The sequence below is a fragment of the Artemia franciscana genome, chromosome 15 (assembly GCF_032884065.1).
Source record: "Artemia franciscana chromosome 15, ASM3288406v1, whole genome shotgun sequence".
NCBI lineage: Eukaryota > Metazoa > Arthropoda > Branchiopoda > Anostraca > Artemiidae > Artemia > Artemia franciscana.
Window position 1 is genome coordinate 31027775 of NC_088877.1, and position 16486 is coordinate 31044260.

A 16486-nucleotide genomic window follows, 5' to 3' on the forward strand; every position below is an offset into this window, starting at 1 on the left:
TTAGGAGAACATTTTTCTTGAGCTGATTTAAAACTTATGAATATTCATTAAAGATATTGTTTACACGTTTTCTCTGTAACTGTAATTGGTAATGAAAGACCTAGTTTTTAAGAGAGGACGTCCCCACACTGATTCTAATACATAGAATCTTATAGAATCTTAAAATCATATAGATTATAGAATCTATTATAGATTCTATTAGAATCTAGATTATAGAATCTAGAATCATATAGAATCATATAGATTCTTAGCTTTGATCGTTTCAGTTAAAAGAAGTAAAGTCGAAATAGAATACTGTAAAATTTTAGAGCCACTTTAACTTGGTAAAAACCAATACAATGTCTGGTCAAAAATAACTACCAACCAAGCTAAAGCCGGAATAGGTCCTTCCAAGCTATTACCTTCACCCCTTTCCCACTTGTAAGGGTAAAAATGCTATTCATAACAAGCTTATGCTTTTCTCAAATTGTAAAAATGGCCTGCACAGACACACGTCCTACAATAAATTGAAAGAGCTGCCCGGATAACAAAAAAAAAGTCTGATGAAAGTAAAGCGTGAAGTTGAGATTTAAAACGAATAAGATTACTGCTAACCTAACTGCCTACCAAGATACGATGAGGGGTACCAGCGCCCAAACTGCCAATTTCTTGATATTAAATTGTATATATCACTGATTGTGAATTGATTAGTAGCTTCCAAAGTTTTTAGTTTTTCTCTAGTCAAATTAAAATGTTGGATTGTAATTAAAATACCGGACAAAATAGAAATTTGGCAAAATGGTCGATAAACAGTAGATTTGTACAATAAATCCTTAATAATATTTCTACTAGAGAATTTCAGGCGGAGGGAGAGGGGTATCATTGTTCACAAGGATGGAATTTCTGCGTGACTTTTGATCTTCTGCGTGGCTGAAGCCATAGCAACCTCTACAATTAGGTGTATACGCTGTACACATATGGATATGTTAGCGTGAATGTCCAAAATTGGCAAATGTCCGAAACACCTTTTTTCAGCCTTGGATTTCGTCAGCGTTGCCAATCAACTTTTCAGTTTTATGCAAGGTTTGATGGTGAGAGGTTAGGATCGGTTAGGTTTTAAACCCATTTATGAGATTTATAACCTAATTTAACTTGACCCAACCCAATTTTAACTTTTGCCATCTAAGCTTGCATAAGACTGAAAAAGCTGACTCGCACAACTAATTGAATCCAAGCACAGAAAAAGGAATTCAGAACACTGATCGGTGGATGTCGACATTAATCAGATTTTGGACATTAACAGTAACATATACATAATTTGAAAAATTGTAGATAAATAGAAAAATAGTAATATTACCACTAAAAATAACTGACAACAGAAGTCCTGATAGCACTTGCGTCGGTAGGAAGGGAAATGTGATATTTCATGCTACATAGAAAAAGATTGTCACGAAAGAAGGGACACTATTATCCCTCTCTCCCCTAGAGATAATAATAAAGGCATGGACTGAACAGGAAATCAAGAGGGATTAGACACCGATTTATATCACCTCCTTCCCCAAAGGTCATCCTATATTTATCTGAAATCTCAATGAAAATTAGGATTTTTAGATGTTGAAATGCACCATTTTAAGAATCTGGCCCCCTCCCGCCTATAAAGTGACCTACCACCACTTTTTCATAATAACTGATGCATACTTACACATTACTGTGTATAATTTTACAAAATATGATGCAAATCACTTTAGTTAAATGAAGCTTTAAAACAAAATGTCAGAAATACTTTTCTACAGTAAAAAAGGTGGTATTAGCCCAAAAGCCCTTTTAATCAGGCTTAGTCTAAATGAAGGGAGATTAGAGATTTCGTATCCCTTCCTCCCCATACACACACACCTCTTTCTATATCATAGGCAGTGCAACAGCACTGATTAAGTAAAAAACGAAGCTGGTTCTATGTATTAATTGTTTTTTTTTCTTTTCACTAAGACACTTCGCATGGAAGGAGTTGTGAAAACTTCGGAGGGGGCTTATTCGATTGGGAATTAAAAGTTATAGTGCCCTTTTTAAAAGGCAAAAGTGATTGAAGGGCAAGCAGCCACTCATGTCCCTTATTGCCCCAAACACATCTGATACAAATTTGGAAACAACCATTCTGTTCAGCATAGTGAAAATGTCAAATAACTATGCCTCTGGGGATGGCAATCCCCAGAGCCCTTGGGACAAAGGCTGTAAGTTGTGCATTGTGTACATATAGTATTTTTTATTGAGAAAGAGGGAGGGGCATTTTTGCCTCTTGGTGTGCAAAAAGACTAAGGGTATTAAGGTGAAGCTTTCAGGGAATGTTGAGGGGAGAGTTGAACTAAACCGAAACACATTAGTTTTTGAACGGCTTAGGGTACAAAGTTTGAATTTTGAGGAAGTGATGAGGAGGATGATCAATTGACCAAAAGGCAAGAAGCGTATGATGCTGCTAATGCTACTATTTCTACTACTACTAATGCAGCTACTGCTTTTACTGTGAAAACTGGCTAATAGCATTAAGGTGAAAATTTCAGGAAATATTGAGGGAAAAGATGAATTAAATCAAAACACACTATGATCATAATCGTTGCCAAAAGAGCGTATCAGCAACATCTTAGGAATGGCTTAGAGTGTTAAGTTCAAACTTACACGGTATGTTATAGGAGATGTTGAACTAGCCAAAAGGCACTATGAACATGTTAATACTTCTGCTTCAACTGCTACTGCTACTACTACTGCTGCTACAATTATTACTACTTCTACTACTAAAGCTAACGGTATTAAGGAAAAAATTTAAGGGAATGTTGAGGCGAAAGAGAAATAAATCAAAACACACTATGCGCATGTAGGTTGTCAAAAGGACTTATCAACAATGTCCCAAGAACTCCTTAGATATTAACTTGAAACTTTCAGAAGTATTGAGGGGGGGGGGGTGCAAAAAAATAAGAGGCACTATACGCGTCCTACTATTATTGCTACTGCTACTTCTACTACTTAGGCTAAGAGTGTTAGTTGAAAATTTGGAAAAAGAGCCTGAAAACCTCCAAAAATGACATGTAATTAAAATAAAACGGAATAAATTGAAATAACTATTATTGAAACATAGTCACCACCTTAAACCAAAATTAAAAAAGAAACTCATTAAAGAAACTGTCAAGAGACAAATATTTTCCCTGTAACGCTATCAGAGACAACGCTCTAGAGTATTGTCTTAGTAAGGACCCATACACAATACATTTGTTATTTTTTAATTCTGTTTTTTTTTTCACCATGGAAGGGGTGGTCGTAGAATCCTGGATGGTGGTGATTTCGATTTGGAATTGAGTCGTTAGTGCCCTTTTTAAAGGTCAAAAGATATTGGGGAGGAACAACCCCATTTCATGTCCTCTTTCAAAGCTCAGAGACGAGTGGAAGATGAGGCCAAAACATTCTTGATCAGTAATGAGGTGCTTCTACTTTTTCCATTAGGCAGCAACAAGCTTAACGTCTCCTATAAAGGAGCTTAAAAAGTACCCAAAACAAGTGGGTCTGGTCAAACGCGAGTTCTAGCTTATTGAGCCCCCAAAAAAGTAAGAGATCTTTAACGCCACTTAATTTCATCCGTTCTTTCGTCACTCACCTGGTAAAGAATCATATCCCTGCTGTAGGTTTAGCTTCTTCTTCTAGATGAAATCGGTTTCGATAAAGAGTGATACGAACTTCTCCAATACATGCTTTCCCTTTATAACACACATACTAGGCTACTATAAAAACTCCTTTTTTAGAATTTCGGCAACTATCAGGACTATTCACTCCTCAATTACAGTTAGTTTCCATAAACTATTTAATAGTTCTTAAAGTTCGATTGGAATGCAAACTCTTTAATTCGTTAAATCAAACAAACCATATGACTACTTTCTCTGAGTGGATCACATAGCTTTCTAATTAGAATAAAGTTTGTAAAATCTCTAAAGAAAAGAACACTATGGCTGCAAAAGTCCGAAGGGGGGGAGGGCTGAGACTAGTCTTCCTGAACTATGAGGATTCATAAAATCATCGCAGATGTATCACCGATTTACCATAGGTCGCACACACAGATACATATCTATCAGATGGGAGGTAGCGGGAAGTCAGCCGTGACTGGTGCTTAAAACAATCCCGAATATCTAGCCTTAAGACTAGAAAACATTATTGTATTAACTATTCTGTATGTTCTTCATCTTTAACAGGGGAGGGGAGTTGCCCCCTTTTTTAACCTATACATGGAAAGAGGTGATTATGCTTGGAATCAATAGTTGTTCAATGCAATGAAAAAAAAGCAAACCTTTGACATAGCTGAAAGGCACAGCGGGCTTAAATACAAGAAGCAAGCGAGATTTACTGAAAAATATAAATAACAAAAATACAGCAAGTTTAGACCGACCACAGTAATCTGTTCGTGGTCATACAAACTATACCACAGATGGAAACAAACTCACGCCCAACTACGATTTGAGACCTTTTTTTTTTAGTTTCAGTTTCGGAATTGGGCGACAGAAAATTATCGATAGTCAAATGTTGCATTAAAAACTTTTTTAATAACGAATCGATTGGTTGAAGCGGCAGCCTAAAGTCTTAAAATTGCTATCAACATCACAAAAACCAAAGCAAAATTGGGAATTGTAAAGGAGTCAAGACATCAAAGTGGAATTGGGAAAAATTCTGAAATCAATACATCACTACTAACAACTCTCCTTCAACATCCAATAGCTTTGTTTTGGTGATGTATATAAAGACATAAAAGAATAGAACTTCCGCCTCCCCCTTTGATGTCCAAGTTGTATTGTTTTGATGGCAAAAATAGCAAGATATTTCAATAAAAATGCATATTAACTCTCCATTCCCTGTGCTATATTGTTTTGAAATAACCTTTTTAGGTATAACAGAGTTCTAGGTTATAACAGAGTCCTTTTATTTATAAAAATAAGCAATTCAAATTCTAGTCTTCCCCATCCTCTTTTTAGAATCCTGGGTCTACCAGTATTCGATTCACGATTATATTACCAATGAAGCTCGTTTTGGCACACGCTTCAGGAAGGAAAACTACAAGCATATATGAAGTAAAACGGCTTACCAAACAATTCACTTGATTCTGAGCCAGCCATCAGCTGATTATTTGCTTCGAAGTACAGCCTAAAACATAAAACAATGCTAGTTAGGTTGCTAAATTCCTTACCACTTTTTTAAGTGCAAAATAAAATTGGACTGATAAATGAACTGCTCAGGAGCAAAATAGATTCAATATTTTTCTAAATTTGAGCTTCTAAGAACTTGATGGAAATTTAATCCTCTATCTTCGTAAAGAAATCCCTCAAAATAAGGATTAATCTGCACAAATGACAAAAATATTTTTGGTACTGATTGCCCACTTGGTTATAGAAAAGAATCCAGCTAGTTCCTTCATTGTTTATTAGTCCAATAATTAACTGATTTTAACTATTAACCTGATACTTGAATAGTTTGAGCAGCAGGCGGACTCTAATTGATGGAGTTAAGCAATAGTTAGTTCAAAAGGCAGTTGTCGCTTACTTTGATTGCAATATTATCATCCAAGCAATAAAAGTTCTCTATGCCAAACTAAGTGTTACAATGCAAATGGTGACTCACTCTAAAGATGAAGATAATGTTCTTAACATGCGTAAAACCTTAGTTGCTGCTGTCAAGCAAAACGTAAAAATTCCAAAATTTGTGATTCTTAGGCCATGTGAAGTCCCAGCAATAGGAGAGGCTGTAAATCCTACAGTTGTGTCCAAGGTCAATGACCTATCGCGAAAACTGGATAGTATTCTGGCAAACATGTCGCACCCTTCAGGTAGGCTCTCAGACCAGTCACTGGTCCTGTCCCAAAGTTATGAATCAATGCCCAAGCCCTTTTATGCTGTAATACTAAAAAACCCTTCAAAGGCTAAAAGGCCCAACTGAGCGCAAAGCGTACATAGATAGTCTTTGTCCTAGCCCTGGCACCAATGCATCTGAGCTACACCATGGCAAGAATGAATGGAAACTTGTCGTCTTGTCTAAGGAAACCGGTAGTCTAATTGTTGAAAAGGCAAAACGTTCTGAGTCCAATCTAAATGTGATACGTAAAGAGCCTGCTTTTTTTGCTGTTGTTAAACAAGTACGGGATGAACTGGTCGACTTGTCATTGAAGGACTTAATCCCAAAATGCATCAAAACAGCTAAGTGTGGTGCATCACACACATTCAAGGAGTATTTCAAATCATGAAAGGACTTAGATCAGTTCCTTCAAGAGTGGGTGAAAATCGGTTATGAGTGGCTTCCTACCCAGGAGTTTCTGTTTTTGCCTTGTCAATGCTTTAACTGCCATATGACTGGCCACCTTGCAGCAAATTGCACAAACACTACCCTGTGCTCAAAGAGTTGAGCTAGTGACTAGAAGTCAAATTCTGAATCCCCGTGTATGAACAGTCCTTTTTGTGTAAGTTGTAAAGCTCCAGAGCTTACGTGCTACAGCATTAACTGCCCTAAAAACTACAAAACCATGAGCCAATGATTTCTGTGATAAATTTCCTATCTTGGAATATAGGTGGTTCTTTTGGGAATAAACTACCAGTGCTAATCAGGCTAATTGTAAAGTATGATATTATGTGGGTACAAGAGTATTTTTTTACAAAGCATAGTACAAATATAATGAGATTAGATGGTCCAACATCTTACTGCGTTCCCGCAAAAAGACTTAATACCAGAGGAAGGCCCTCTGGAGATTTAGGGATTTTTGGGCTGTTGTCTCTTAGGTCTAGTCTGTTTGAGGTAAGTGATCATCATTTAGCCATTCGAGTTGACAGTGTCTTTATAAATGCTAATTTACCAACAAACTACAACAATGAGGAATCTAAGTGTCTATTTGCCCTGTCCTGTGAAAAATTAGGATCCAGTTAAGAAAAAAATAAAGCATTTAGGGCTTCAATGTGCGATTGTAGGGGATTTTAATTACGATTTAAGTGAAGTAGGCTCTAAACTATCAATGAGAACTAGTCTGATTAAAGGTCTTTTTGCTGATTTGTTTTGTGTTGTTGATAAATAATCTGATTTTACTTATATACACAAATCCTTCCACACATCAAAACTGGATCATGTTGCAGCTTCCTCTGATCTTGTTATTAACCAGATGAAAGTTCTGTGCAAATTCCAGCTTTCAGACCATCTTTCAATAGCTTCTTCTTTTCAAATAGAGAAATTGGCTCCTCATCACATCCACTGTAACAACCAAGTCTCTCAATTTGTTCGCGATTGGTTAAAAGTTCATTCGGAATTGTTTATACTCTCATCAGATCTTATTCTGGACAATATCTATTTTCCCTTTCAACTTTTACATAAATCACTTCAGCTTCCTGATATCAAAATACAGCTATGTTTGGATGTTTATTCTGTAGGAATTTGTCATGCCCTTTGTTTTGCAGAAGGTCAAGCAGTTCCTCTTCATTGAGTTATCTTTATATATCATAAATAGTAATTCTGCTAGGGCAAGGTTAGATCAGAATTATCTTTTAAGAATAATTTCACAAATGCGGGTTGATGCTTATGCCTCTGACATTTCAGATGATGAATGGTATTCATACAATGAATCCAAATTTTCTTCACCAGATCCTGAGCTTGAGCAATTTTACAAAGCAAAGCTCAACAAAATGTTGGCTGCTTCTCAGCACACCCATTTTGTTGTTACTACTAAGTCCATTGAAAAAGTTATTTGTCAAATAAAGCAGAAACCATCTAGTCATCATGTTAGTGCTATGCATCTAAAGCATGATAGCTCTCTTCTTGTCCAGCATATCATACTTTTAATACAAATGATTTTCACTCAGTGCAAGGTTCCAACTACATCTTGTATTCAGGAACCAATTACTGTTGCGACATCTCTCAGTAAACTTTTTGAACTTCTCTTCAAAGACAATACTGAAAAGTCATGTTACAATCCACCACATCAGTTTGGGTTCAAACAAGGAACAGGATGTGCAGATGCACTTACAGTTGTGACAAACGCTCTAATTGATGCAGAATCTGTGGGGGAATGTCTTGCTACTCATGATGTCAAACATGCCTTTGACTTGTTAATACACCCTACAATGCTTCTACAAATCTGTCACTAATTTGTTATGGTGACAATGTTCCGAATCTTAGTCGTACCCTGCAACAAGTCAGTGATGGGTTTTCTATCCTCCAAGGGGAATACCTTAAGCTTAGTTTACATTTCAATTCTGCCATATCAGAAATAGTCCTTTTTAACTGGAAAAGCAATATGCTAAATTCAAACTTGGGAATTGTTTGGTTTAACCTGCCAATCATCTTGTGTATATTGGTGTCCCTATAGGTTTATCTATACACTACACCCAGCACCTCCTTATTGAACATCTAACCTGCCACATTTCTGGCTCTTATGCATCAATAATTTTCTGCAAGTTCAGATTCAACTGGTGTTTGCTAGCTAGCCTTTTCAACGCAATAGCTCTCCCTCACATTCTGTATGTTTCACCCTTTCGGAAACTATTAACTAATACTGATCAAACTACAATATGTTCACTCTTCTTCCATTTGGCAAAATATTTACTCCACCTTCCACCCAGGCAAAGCAACACAAAAATTGTCTGTCAGTTTAAAATTGCTGAACCCAAATATTGTAGTAGCTAGAGTAATAGCTAAACACAATAAAAAGCAAATATGACTGCCCAGGAGTGGTATTCTGTAGGCTATTATTTCAGTAGTCTGTTTTTTTTTGTTTTTTTTTTTTTTTTTTAATTGCTTATTTTGCATCTTGTGCTATTTTTATTAATGCTGTTGTTGTTTTTTTCCTTTTTGTCTGTCTCTTTTTTGCTCTCTCTTGTTCACAACTTTGTATTTTTGTATGTCTGTGTCATTACCTTATATTGTACAGTAATTTTTAAATTTGTGACAAATTCATGGTTTATTTTATCCATAAATGTTGTTGCTATGACAAGAGTTGGTGCAGTTATCGGTTTCTTCTTCTTCTTCTTTTTTTGTTTGTTTTTGTTCTTTTTTTCTCTACTTCATCTTATCATGTTATATGAATGAAGAGTGTTCAAGGAATAAATAAATAAATATTAGGATAGCTCAGTAGATAGGTTCATGTATATTCAAAGGCCTTCTCAATACAAATACTTCTGCTTGGTATACTGATATTTCAGTTGGTAACTTGAATTGGTTTGTATTTAGCAGTTTTGGGACTTCAAATGCAGCCCCAACAGGTATGTCATGTCTAGTTTTTGATCCATGTGTATATATACGTAGGAAGTCTTCATAGAAGTTTGCCATATGTAACTTAAAGCTGATTGCAGGATTATACCAAGACATTTCACCAACATTATTTGCACATTCAAGATTCTTTTGTTCCCAAGGCAGTAATTGCAGGTCATCTAGGACCTTTGACATATCAGTTATTTTTCAACTGTGGTCAAATTGAGAGCACAGTTAAATAGATTGTTCAAATATGTTTGATTACATTTATTTGGATTGTTGGCTGTGAAAAAGGCATATGGTTTTACTATTCTAGATTACTGGGTGATTACTTGATACTGGATGTGTTTTGTCAGTAGTCCACAGTTTCTTGATATATTTCAAAGCGGCTGTATCCCTTCTTGTTTCCAAATCCTCTAGGTTACTCCCTGATAACAGGAGTGGTATTGGTGTTGCATTTCTTAATCCAAAGGAAATCCTCAGAGCTGAATTTTGTATAGTATTAAGTCTTTTAAGGGTTGATTGTGGAGCTGATTGGTGTATTGCTGCAGCATATTCAAGCTTTGGTCTAAGCTATTTTTTGAAAAATTATATCTGGAATTTGGCTCTCCTACCCCAAGTGGTCCTTGTTAGTGATTTAATAACCTTTAGTATTCTGGTACATGCTTCTTTAGTGTAATATATGTGGGGATTCCAATTTAGACTCTGATCAATAATACAGCCTAGAAACTTCATTTGATTAACATAGTCAAATTTCTGGCCATCTAAAGTCAATGTTGGAGCAATGATAGAAGTTTTTCTGGTTATAAGCATGCCTTTGGTTTTGTGCAAGGAGAAATTGACGTTCCAATTGTTACAAAACAGCCTTTATGTTTATTGTGACTTCACTGATATTTCTTCCTGTGACCCAGAAAACTTTGTTATCTGTAAATATGCTTGCTCTGGATGTTCTACTATCAAGTGGCATATCATACATTCTAATATTATAGAAATCAGGTTCCAGTGCTGATCCCTGTGGTACACCCCTTTTTACTTTCAACATGTCAGTAGAGATGTTGTTGCCTACTCTAATACAGATTTTATGGTTTTCAAGGTAACTTTTCACAAATTTTATTACTCTCCAAATATACCACTTTCAATATTACCATTTAAAATTTGCATATGTGTTGAGGAGTCAAAGGCACTGTCAACATCTAAGAACAATGTGATCATAATGAGCTGATTCTGAATTGTGTGTGTGGCATCAAATTGGAAAGATACCAGGTTGTCAATTGTGTTTCTATTCTTCTTAAAACCACACTGAATATCTTTGGGGAATTTTCTTTTTACAATTTCCCAGTTCAACGTCTTTTAACAAGTCTTTCACACACTTTGCCTAAAACAGGCAAGAGTGTAATAAAGCAATGGTTTTTAATCATTGAGCAGTCTTTATTTGCTTTAAGAATCATTATTGATGTTGTGGATTTCCAGATTTTTGGGAAATAGCCAGCATCTCATGCCTGATTCATTAAGTCAAGGAGGCATGATGTCCACTCATCATTGAGATTGGAAATAAAAGGAGGAAAAACTATGGCTGATCTAGGAGCAGTTTTTGGAAGGTTGGACATAACATTTTACATTTCTGCTAAAGTAAATGGTTTGTGTAATTCTCTTTTGGAAAGTCTGTTGATCTTAGATGTTTGGCAAATGATAGCAGTTACATCATTTTTACCCACTGTTCTGTTGAGCAGCTTTAAACTTACCTAAGCCCTTTCTACTTCAGTGAGAAGAGGAATGCTACTGTATATCATGGGTGGGTTATTAATTTTTGGAAAGGGTTTATTCATCATGTGTCTAAGAAATGAATAAAACTTGTTTGTTGGAGTCTTGAAATCAAGACACTCCATAAATTCTCTTATGCTTTTGTCTTTTGCTGCTGAAAGTGATTTTTTGAATTTTGCATATGATTTTTTCATTTCAATCAGATTGGATATGGTAGTTGCAGCACTGTATATTCTAACCTTTTTCTTATAATCCTTTTTTGACTCTTCACACCCTCTATTCCACCAAATGCTGCTTTTCACCTTCTTATCAACCCTTCCAATACAAGGCATAGACATATTTGTAGTTTCTAATATTTTTTCTTAAAATAGGGGTATTCTATCATCAATAGAGGTATCTGTGGTCAAAATATTTTCTTGATTTGAATTATGTTTAAATACTGGCCAATTAGCCCTTCTTTTTTTTCTGAAACCTGTATCCATTACCATGACTTGTTGAAGTAGATCTGCAATCAGTTTGTCTATTTGACTCTATTGCTAAATGGATAGGAGAATGGTTACTAAACAGTTATGTTTGAGATGGGATACAAATGGATATAATACTTGCCATACTTGGGCTGGCCATAATCAGGTCAATTGTAGTTTCAACTTGGAATAGAGGATTAAGTCTGGTGGGAAACCTTTGGGTGTTATTAGGCAGATGTTGTTTTCCAGCAGTAACTTTTACAAGCATCTTCCAGATGGATCAACTAAATCACACTTGAGGAACTGTAGACATTGAACAGATTTAAAATCCTGCCATCACCTTGTGTTATTTTACAGCCAACAAGTTCCATGCTCTGTTGACAGTTTTCTTCTATATTAACCTCAATATTGGTAAAGTAAATGTTATTCTTTAAGCAAATTATAGCTCCTCCTTTGGTTTCATTAGTTCTATCTCTCCTGATAATGATATAGTTTCTAAAATTCATTTTTATATGTGGTTATAGCAAAGTTTCCTGGATACAGATTATATCTATAGCGTTGTCATGGTAGTGGTTAAGAAAAATAACCTTTTTTTCTTTTCTTATAGTTTGAGCATTCCAAGACATTATTTCAAGAGTGATTTTACCTTAAATTTTGCATATCTAATGAAGCAAATTAAGCAGACAAACACTTGATATCTTTTGTTGAATAAGGGAGCCTTAATTTAATTCTTCTACAGTTTTTCAATGCAAACAGGTAGGCTTAGGCTTTACAAATTCATAAGATCTGGGCTGCACAATAGACCAATCACTAACTTTTCAGCATCTGTTTTGGATGGTTACACAAGTCTGTCAGTAATTTGGCTTTGTGAGGTCTGCTTGAACTGGTTGTGATGTAACCTCCTCTTATTTAGCACATCAGCATAGATTTTATAAGCTACCTGTGCTATACAGAGCCCAATTTGATATTTTCAGCCACTTGACCTAATTTCAGGGTTTACTGTTTTCAATGGGCACAGGTTTGACATATGTTTCTCTGAACACCTCAGATTGAATCTTTAGCTCTGCATTCTTTTTTAGTGGGTCCAGATTTCTGTCACTTCTGACACTGAAGGATTCTGTAATAGTATTGGTGCATCTCCCTTTTTCTTCCAAAGTACCAGATATTTAGTGGTGGGGTCTTATCCTCAAAAATAATTAATACTGCATGGTTATCTTCAAGTTTTTTAGATTCCTTATTATAATTTATTCTGTTTTAAGCATTTTTCAGTTGTTGGGATTTGTAAGCTCTCCTTGATTTCCTCTATGGATAAGTTAAGACAGATACCTCAACTTATTCCTCTAACTAGAGGTTGTATTTTTTTTGTCTTTATAGTGATTTTGCAAAGTATGCTGATGGATAAAAAAATTTTCAGCTTCATATTCACCTTGTGGACATAAAAACATATTCCTTCTTTTTTTCTTAATTTCAAGCTCAAATTTGGAATTCTTTGATATTGTTTAGATTGACTTAGCAATTTCATTATCAGAGGGGGGGGTTTCTACTTTCCTCTATAATAATTGTGAATAATAATACTTATAATGTTCTTGTTCTGGGACAATACACTGTGGGTCATTGCTGTTGTAATCTGCTTGAGGTGTTGTAGCCTATATTTCCTTTGTTTGCATTTTGCAGCTGGACCTTTTTCATTGTCTTGGGACAAGTCTCTAACTTTTTTGTCAATATTGAGATTCAGTCCCAGTATTGGTAATACTGATCTGTTTATATGCATAACAATTACTCTTATTTGCATTGGATTTCTAGCTGTTCTGAGCTCTTTATCACTGTCAGAAGAGTGAAAAGCTGGATAGCACAGATTGTTGACCACAGAATATTTGCTTGTTTTTGGGATAGTGTAGCTTAGATAAGTGGGAAGCATAACATAACCATAAGGGACAGAGCTAGGGATATGACTTGCAGTTATACTTGTTTGATTTGAGCTCCTTTGAATATCAGCTGGAGTAAAAATTGTGACTTTTTCTGTTAGGGAGGATACCAACTAGAGGTTGACTGCAGGGAGGGGGGGTGGAAAGCTTAGGCAGGACCATGTAAACCCTGGTCAGGTAACTGAAATATTCAGCTAGAATCACAAATGTCTAAAGTTTGAAAATAGTCCAAAAAAAACAATACTGACAAGAAAATTGTAACTTGAAGAAAAAGATCTATATTTCTAACTGGTTTAATCTTTTCGTCGCATACTAAGGTAGGGTTAATTTGAAATGATAATTTAAACTTACAAAACCACATGTTTATAATTTAAAATTTTTGAGGACGTAAAAGTATTGTATCAGATTAACGACGCTTCTTGACTACTAAGGTCCCTGCGTCGGCCCTGCAGTGCATTCCTGCAGCATGATTCAAATTCACTGCGCCACTACGGGACAAAAAGGTATTATTAATACAATTGTGGAAGTGCATGGACCCTAAGGTGTTAAAACACAGAGGGGGTCTTTCGGCGATTCACTTCACTCATAAAAAGGTATTATAACGTAAACTAAAAGGGGCATAGTGTCGTTTGAATATTCCTTTTAAATTGATAGATTTATATGATTTTTATGTATATTCAGAATATTCATGTATTTTTTGAGTTTTGACTTGCTTTTAGTGGCCACATTCGGCGTTTCCTGGAAAACTGAGACGAACAATTGGAAAACTGGGTTGTATAGTTTGCTACTGCCGTTCCATTTTCCATCCCTGTGTACGGCATAAAAAGATTCTGAAAATGGGCCGGCATGCTAAGAATCTGAAAGTGAAGATGGGGTCAAACACAATCAAGCAATAAATTTGAAAATAAAGCCATGGGACTAACAAAGACCCAAAGTTCAAACTTACATGACTATGGCAAAGGAGTTATCAAGGAGAAATAATTTCCTTCCGCACAGAAAAGCTGTTGAGAGTAAGGCCATGGTACAGTATTTGAGAGACTATTATAATAGTATAAAGCCGGAAAAAAAATAACCCCACCCCAAAAAATTTAAAGAGAATATTGTTTGTGTGTCAAAACTAGTGAATTTTTACAACCATAGGCCTAATTCAAACATTTTTTTGTACCACCTGAACCATTTAACTGAAAAAGCTGTGTACTGATAGTTTTTTCATAAATTAAGAGCTCACTACATGTTAGTGGTTTGTACCAGTAATTATTGAGAACAATTTTATACCTAGTCTGTCTAGGGATGATATTAAATGGGTGATTTCTAGTAGCCTATAGGTGATGTTTTGCTACTTAGGGAAAGATGGAGATGTTTAGGAAAGGTTGATAACAAAGAATTGTCCTTACAACTGCCTAATGAATAGAGAATGGAAGGAAATGTGGCATATTTTCTGAAAAGAGATGGGGGGTTAAGGGATCTGAGAAATGAATTTTTTTAGAGATGACAAGGGGTAAAAGTTGTTGGTGCATGAATTGTTGAAGGAATGGTGTTCTGTAAATACTAGGAATCTGGCACAGTTTGTTTGACTAGGGATGACCCAATGGCATGGTGTTCTTTTATTATAATGTTTATTTTTATTTTCTTTCTTTTAATTTGTATTGTATGTTGTTTTCATTTTTTCATTGCTCAATTAATTCTTGAAATTACTTTTATGAATTGTTTTTTCTTTTGTTCTTTGTGACCATGGCTGTGTGGAGCTTTTTGTATACAAACAGATATACACATATACATACATATAAGAATCTCAGATTTAGTTCAGAAATAGGAAATATTAATTTATGTTTGTTGAATTATGATTTTGGGTAAAAACCATCATAAGTGTATCAAATGGCTGCTTTTTGAATTTTTGCAATTTTACAAATGTAGACACCTACATACATTCCAAAATTGCACCCCAGTGTTTCAGAAAATGTTAAATGTGGAAGTGGCTTAAGTCTTTGACTAATGGAGGTCTCTGAAGTAGAGGCCATGGGGGGAGGGAGTAGAGTAAATTTCCTTCTCTATAAATGTTATGTCCTCTCTCAAAATTTTGAAAAATACTATTTGTGAGTTTTTCATTGAAAATGCCTTTTTCTTATGTTCTCTGTGGCAAAATCACCCCCTTTTAAATTTTGAAAAATAAATCCCCTTCTGTTACCATTATTAAAACCATTGCTCTATAAAAACTCAGTTTAACTGAGGCCAAACAAATATAATATCAGGGAGGGGTTTCAGTCACCAACTTACCCAGAAGGGAAGTAACACAAAAACAATTTGCAGGCTAGCCAATGAAGTTTAGTGGGAGGACAAAAAAGGACTCACATATGAAATTAATACCCAAGTGCTATGCAAGTTCTTGAGAAGACAATGAATATGATAAGTAAGAAAAAGGACACAGGAGTAGGTTGGAATCTTTTTAGGTCTGTTTTTTAGGGATAGGGCTCTTAAGATAAGTTTTCATTTAGCTTTCAACAAAGATAACAAAATTCAGTCAGTTTGTAAAATCTGATCCTTATGCTTTCATTGAAAATGAAATTATATTTATGCTTTCATTGAAAATGCCTTTTTCTTATGTTCTCTGTGGCAAAATCACCCCCTTTTAAATTTTGAAAAATAAATCCCCTTCTGTTACATTTCTGTGAATTAAAACCATTGCTCTATAAAAACTCAGTTTAACTGAGGCCAAACAAATATAATATCAGGGAGGGGTTTCAGTCACCAACTTACCCAGAAGGGAAGTAACACAAAAACAATTTGCAGGCTAGCCAATGAAGTTTAGTGGGAGGACAAAAAAGGACTCACATATGAAATTAATACCCAAGTGCTATGCAAGTTCTTGAGAAGACAATGAATGTGATAAGTAAGAAAAAGGACACAGGAGTAGGTTGGAATCTTTTTAGGTCTGTTTTTTAGGGATAGGGCTCTTAAGATAAGTTTTCATTTAGCTTTCAACAAAGATAACAAAATTCAGTCAGTTTGTAAAATCCCAAGGAAACTTTTTTTCAGCAATTAGAGGTGAAGTAGGTTTTGAATTGGAATATAAATTTCATGTTATATCCATAAAACTTCAATTTCAATTAA

General features: G+C 35.2%; 2 protein-coding genes across 3 annotated transcripts in view; one reads left to right on the forward strand and one right to left on the reverse strand.

The window, feature by feature from the left end:
- The window catches only part of LOC136036342 (mitochondrial outer membrane protein SLC25A46-like), a 68586-nt gene extending 54876 nt beyond the window's left edge, over nt 1-13710 (reverse strand). Inside the window, exons 1-2 of the mRNA XM_065718492.1 lie at nt 13627-13710; nt 5093-5151 (exon numbers count right to left, since the gene is read on the reverse strand). Of these exons, the coding sequence (XP_065574564.1) occupies nt 5093-5123 (31 nt within the window). The 5' untranslated portion in view covers nt 5124-5151; nt 13627-13710. The remainder of the gene's footprint in view (nt 1-5092; nt 5152-13626) is intronic.
- A 546-nt stretch (nt 13711-14256) lies between these two features.
- Nucleotides 14257-16486, forward strand: part of LOC136036343 (uncharacterized) — a 38678-nt gene continuing 36448 nt past the window's right edge. The window contains exon 1 of one of the 2 annotated variants that reach the window (XR_010619710.1): nt 14257-14399. The gene's annotated coding sequence lies outside the window, so the exon portion shown is untranslated. The remainder of the gene's footprint in view (nt 14400-16486) is intronic. The other variant, XR_010619709.1, reaches the window with a different exon arrangement.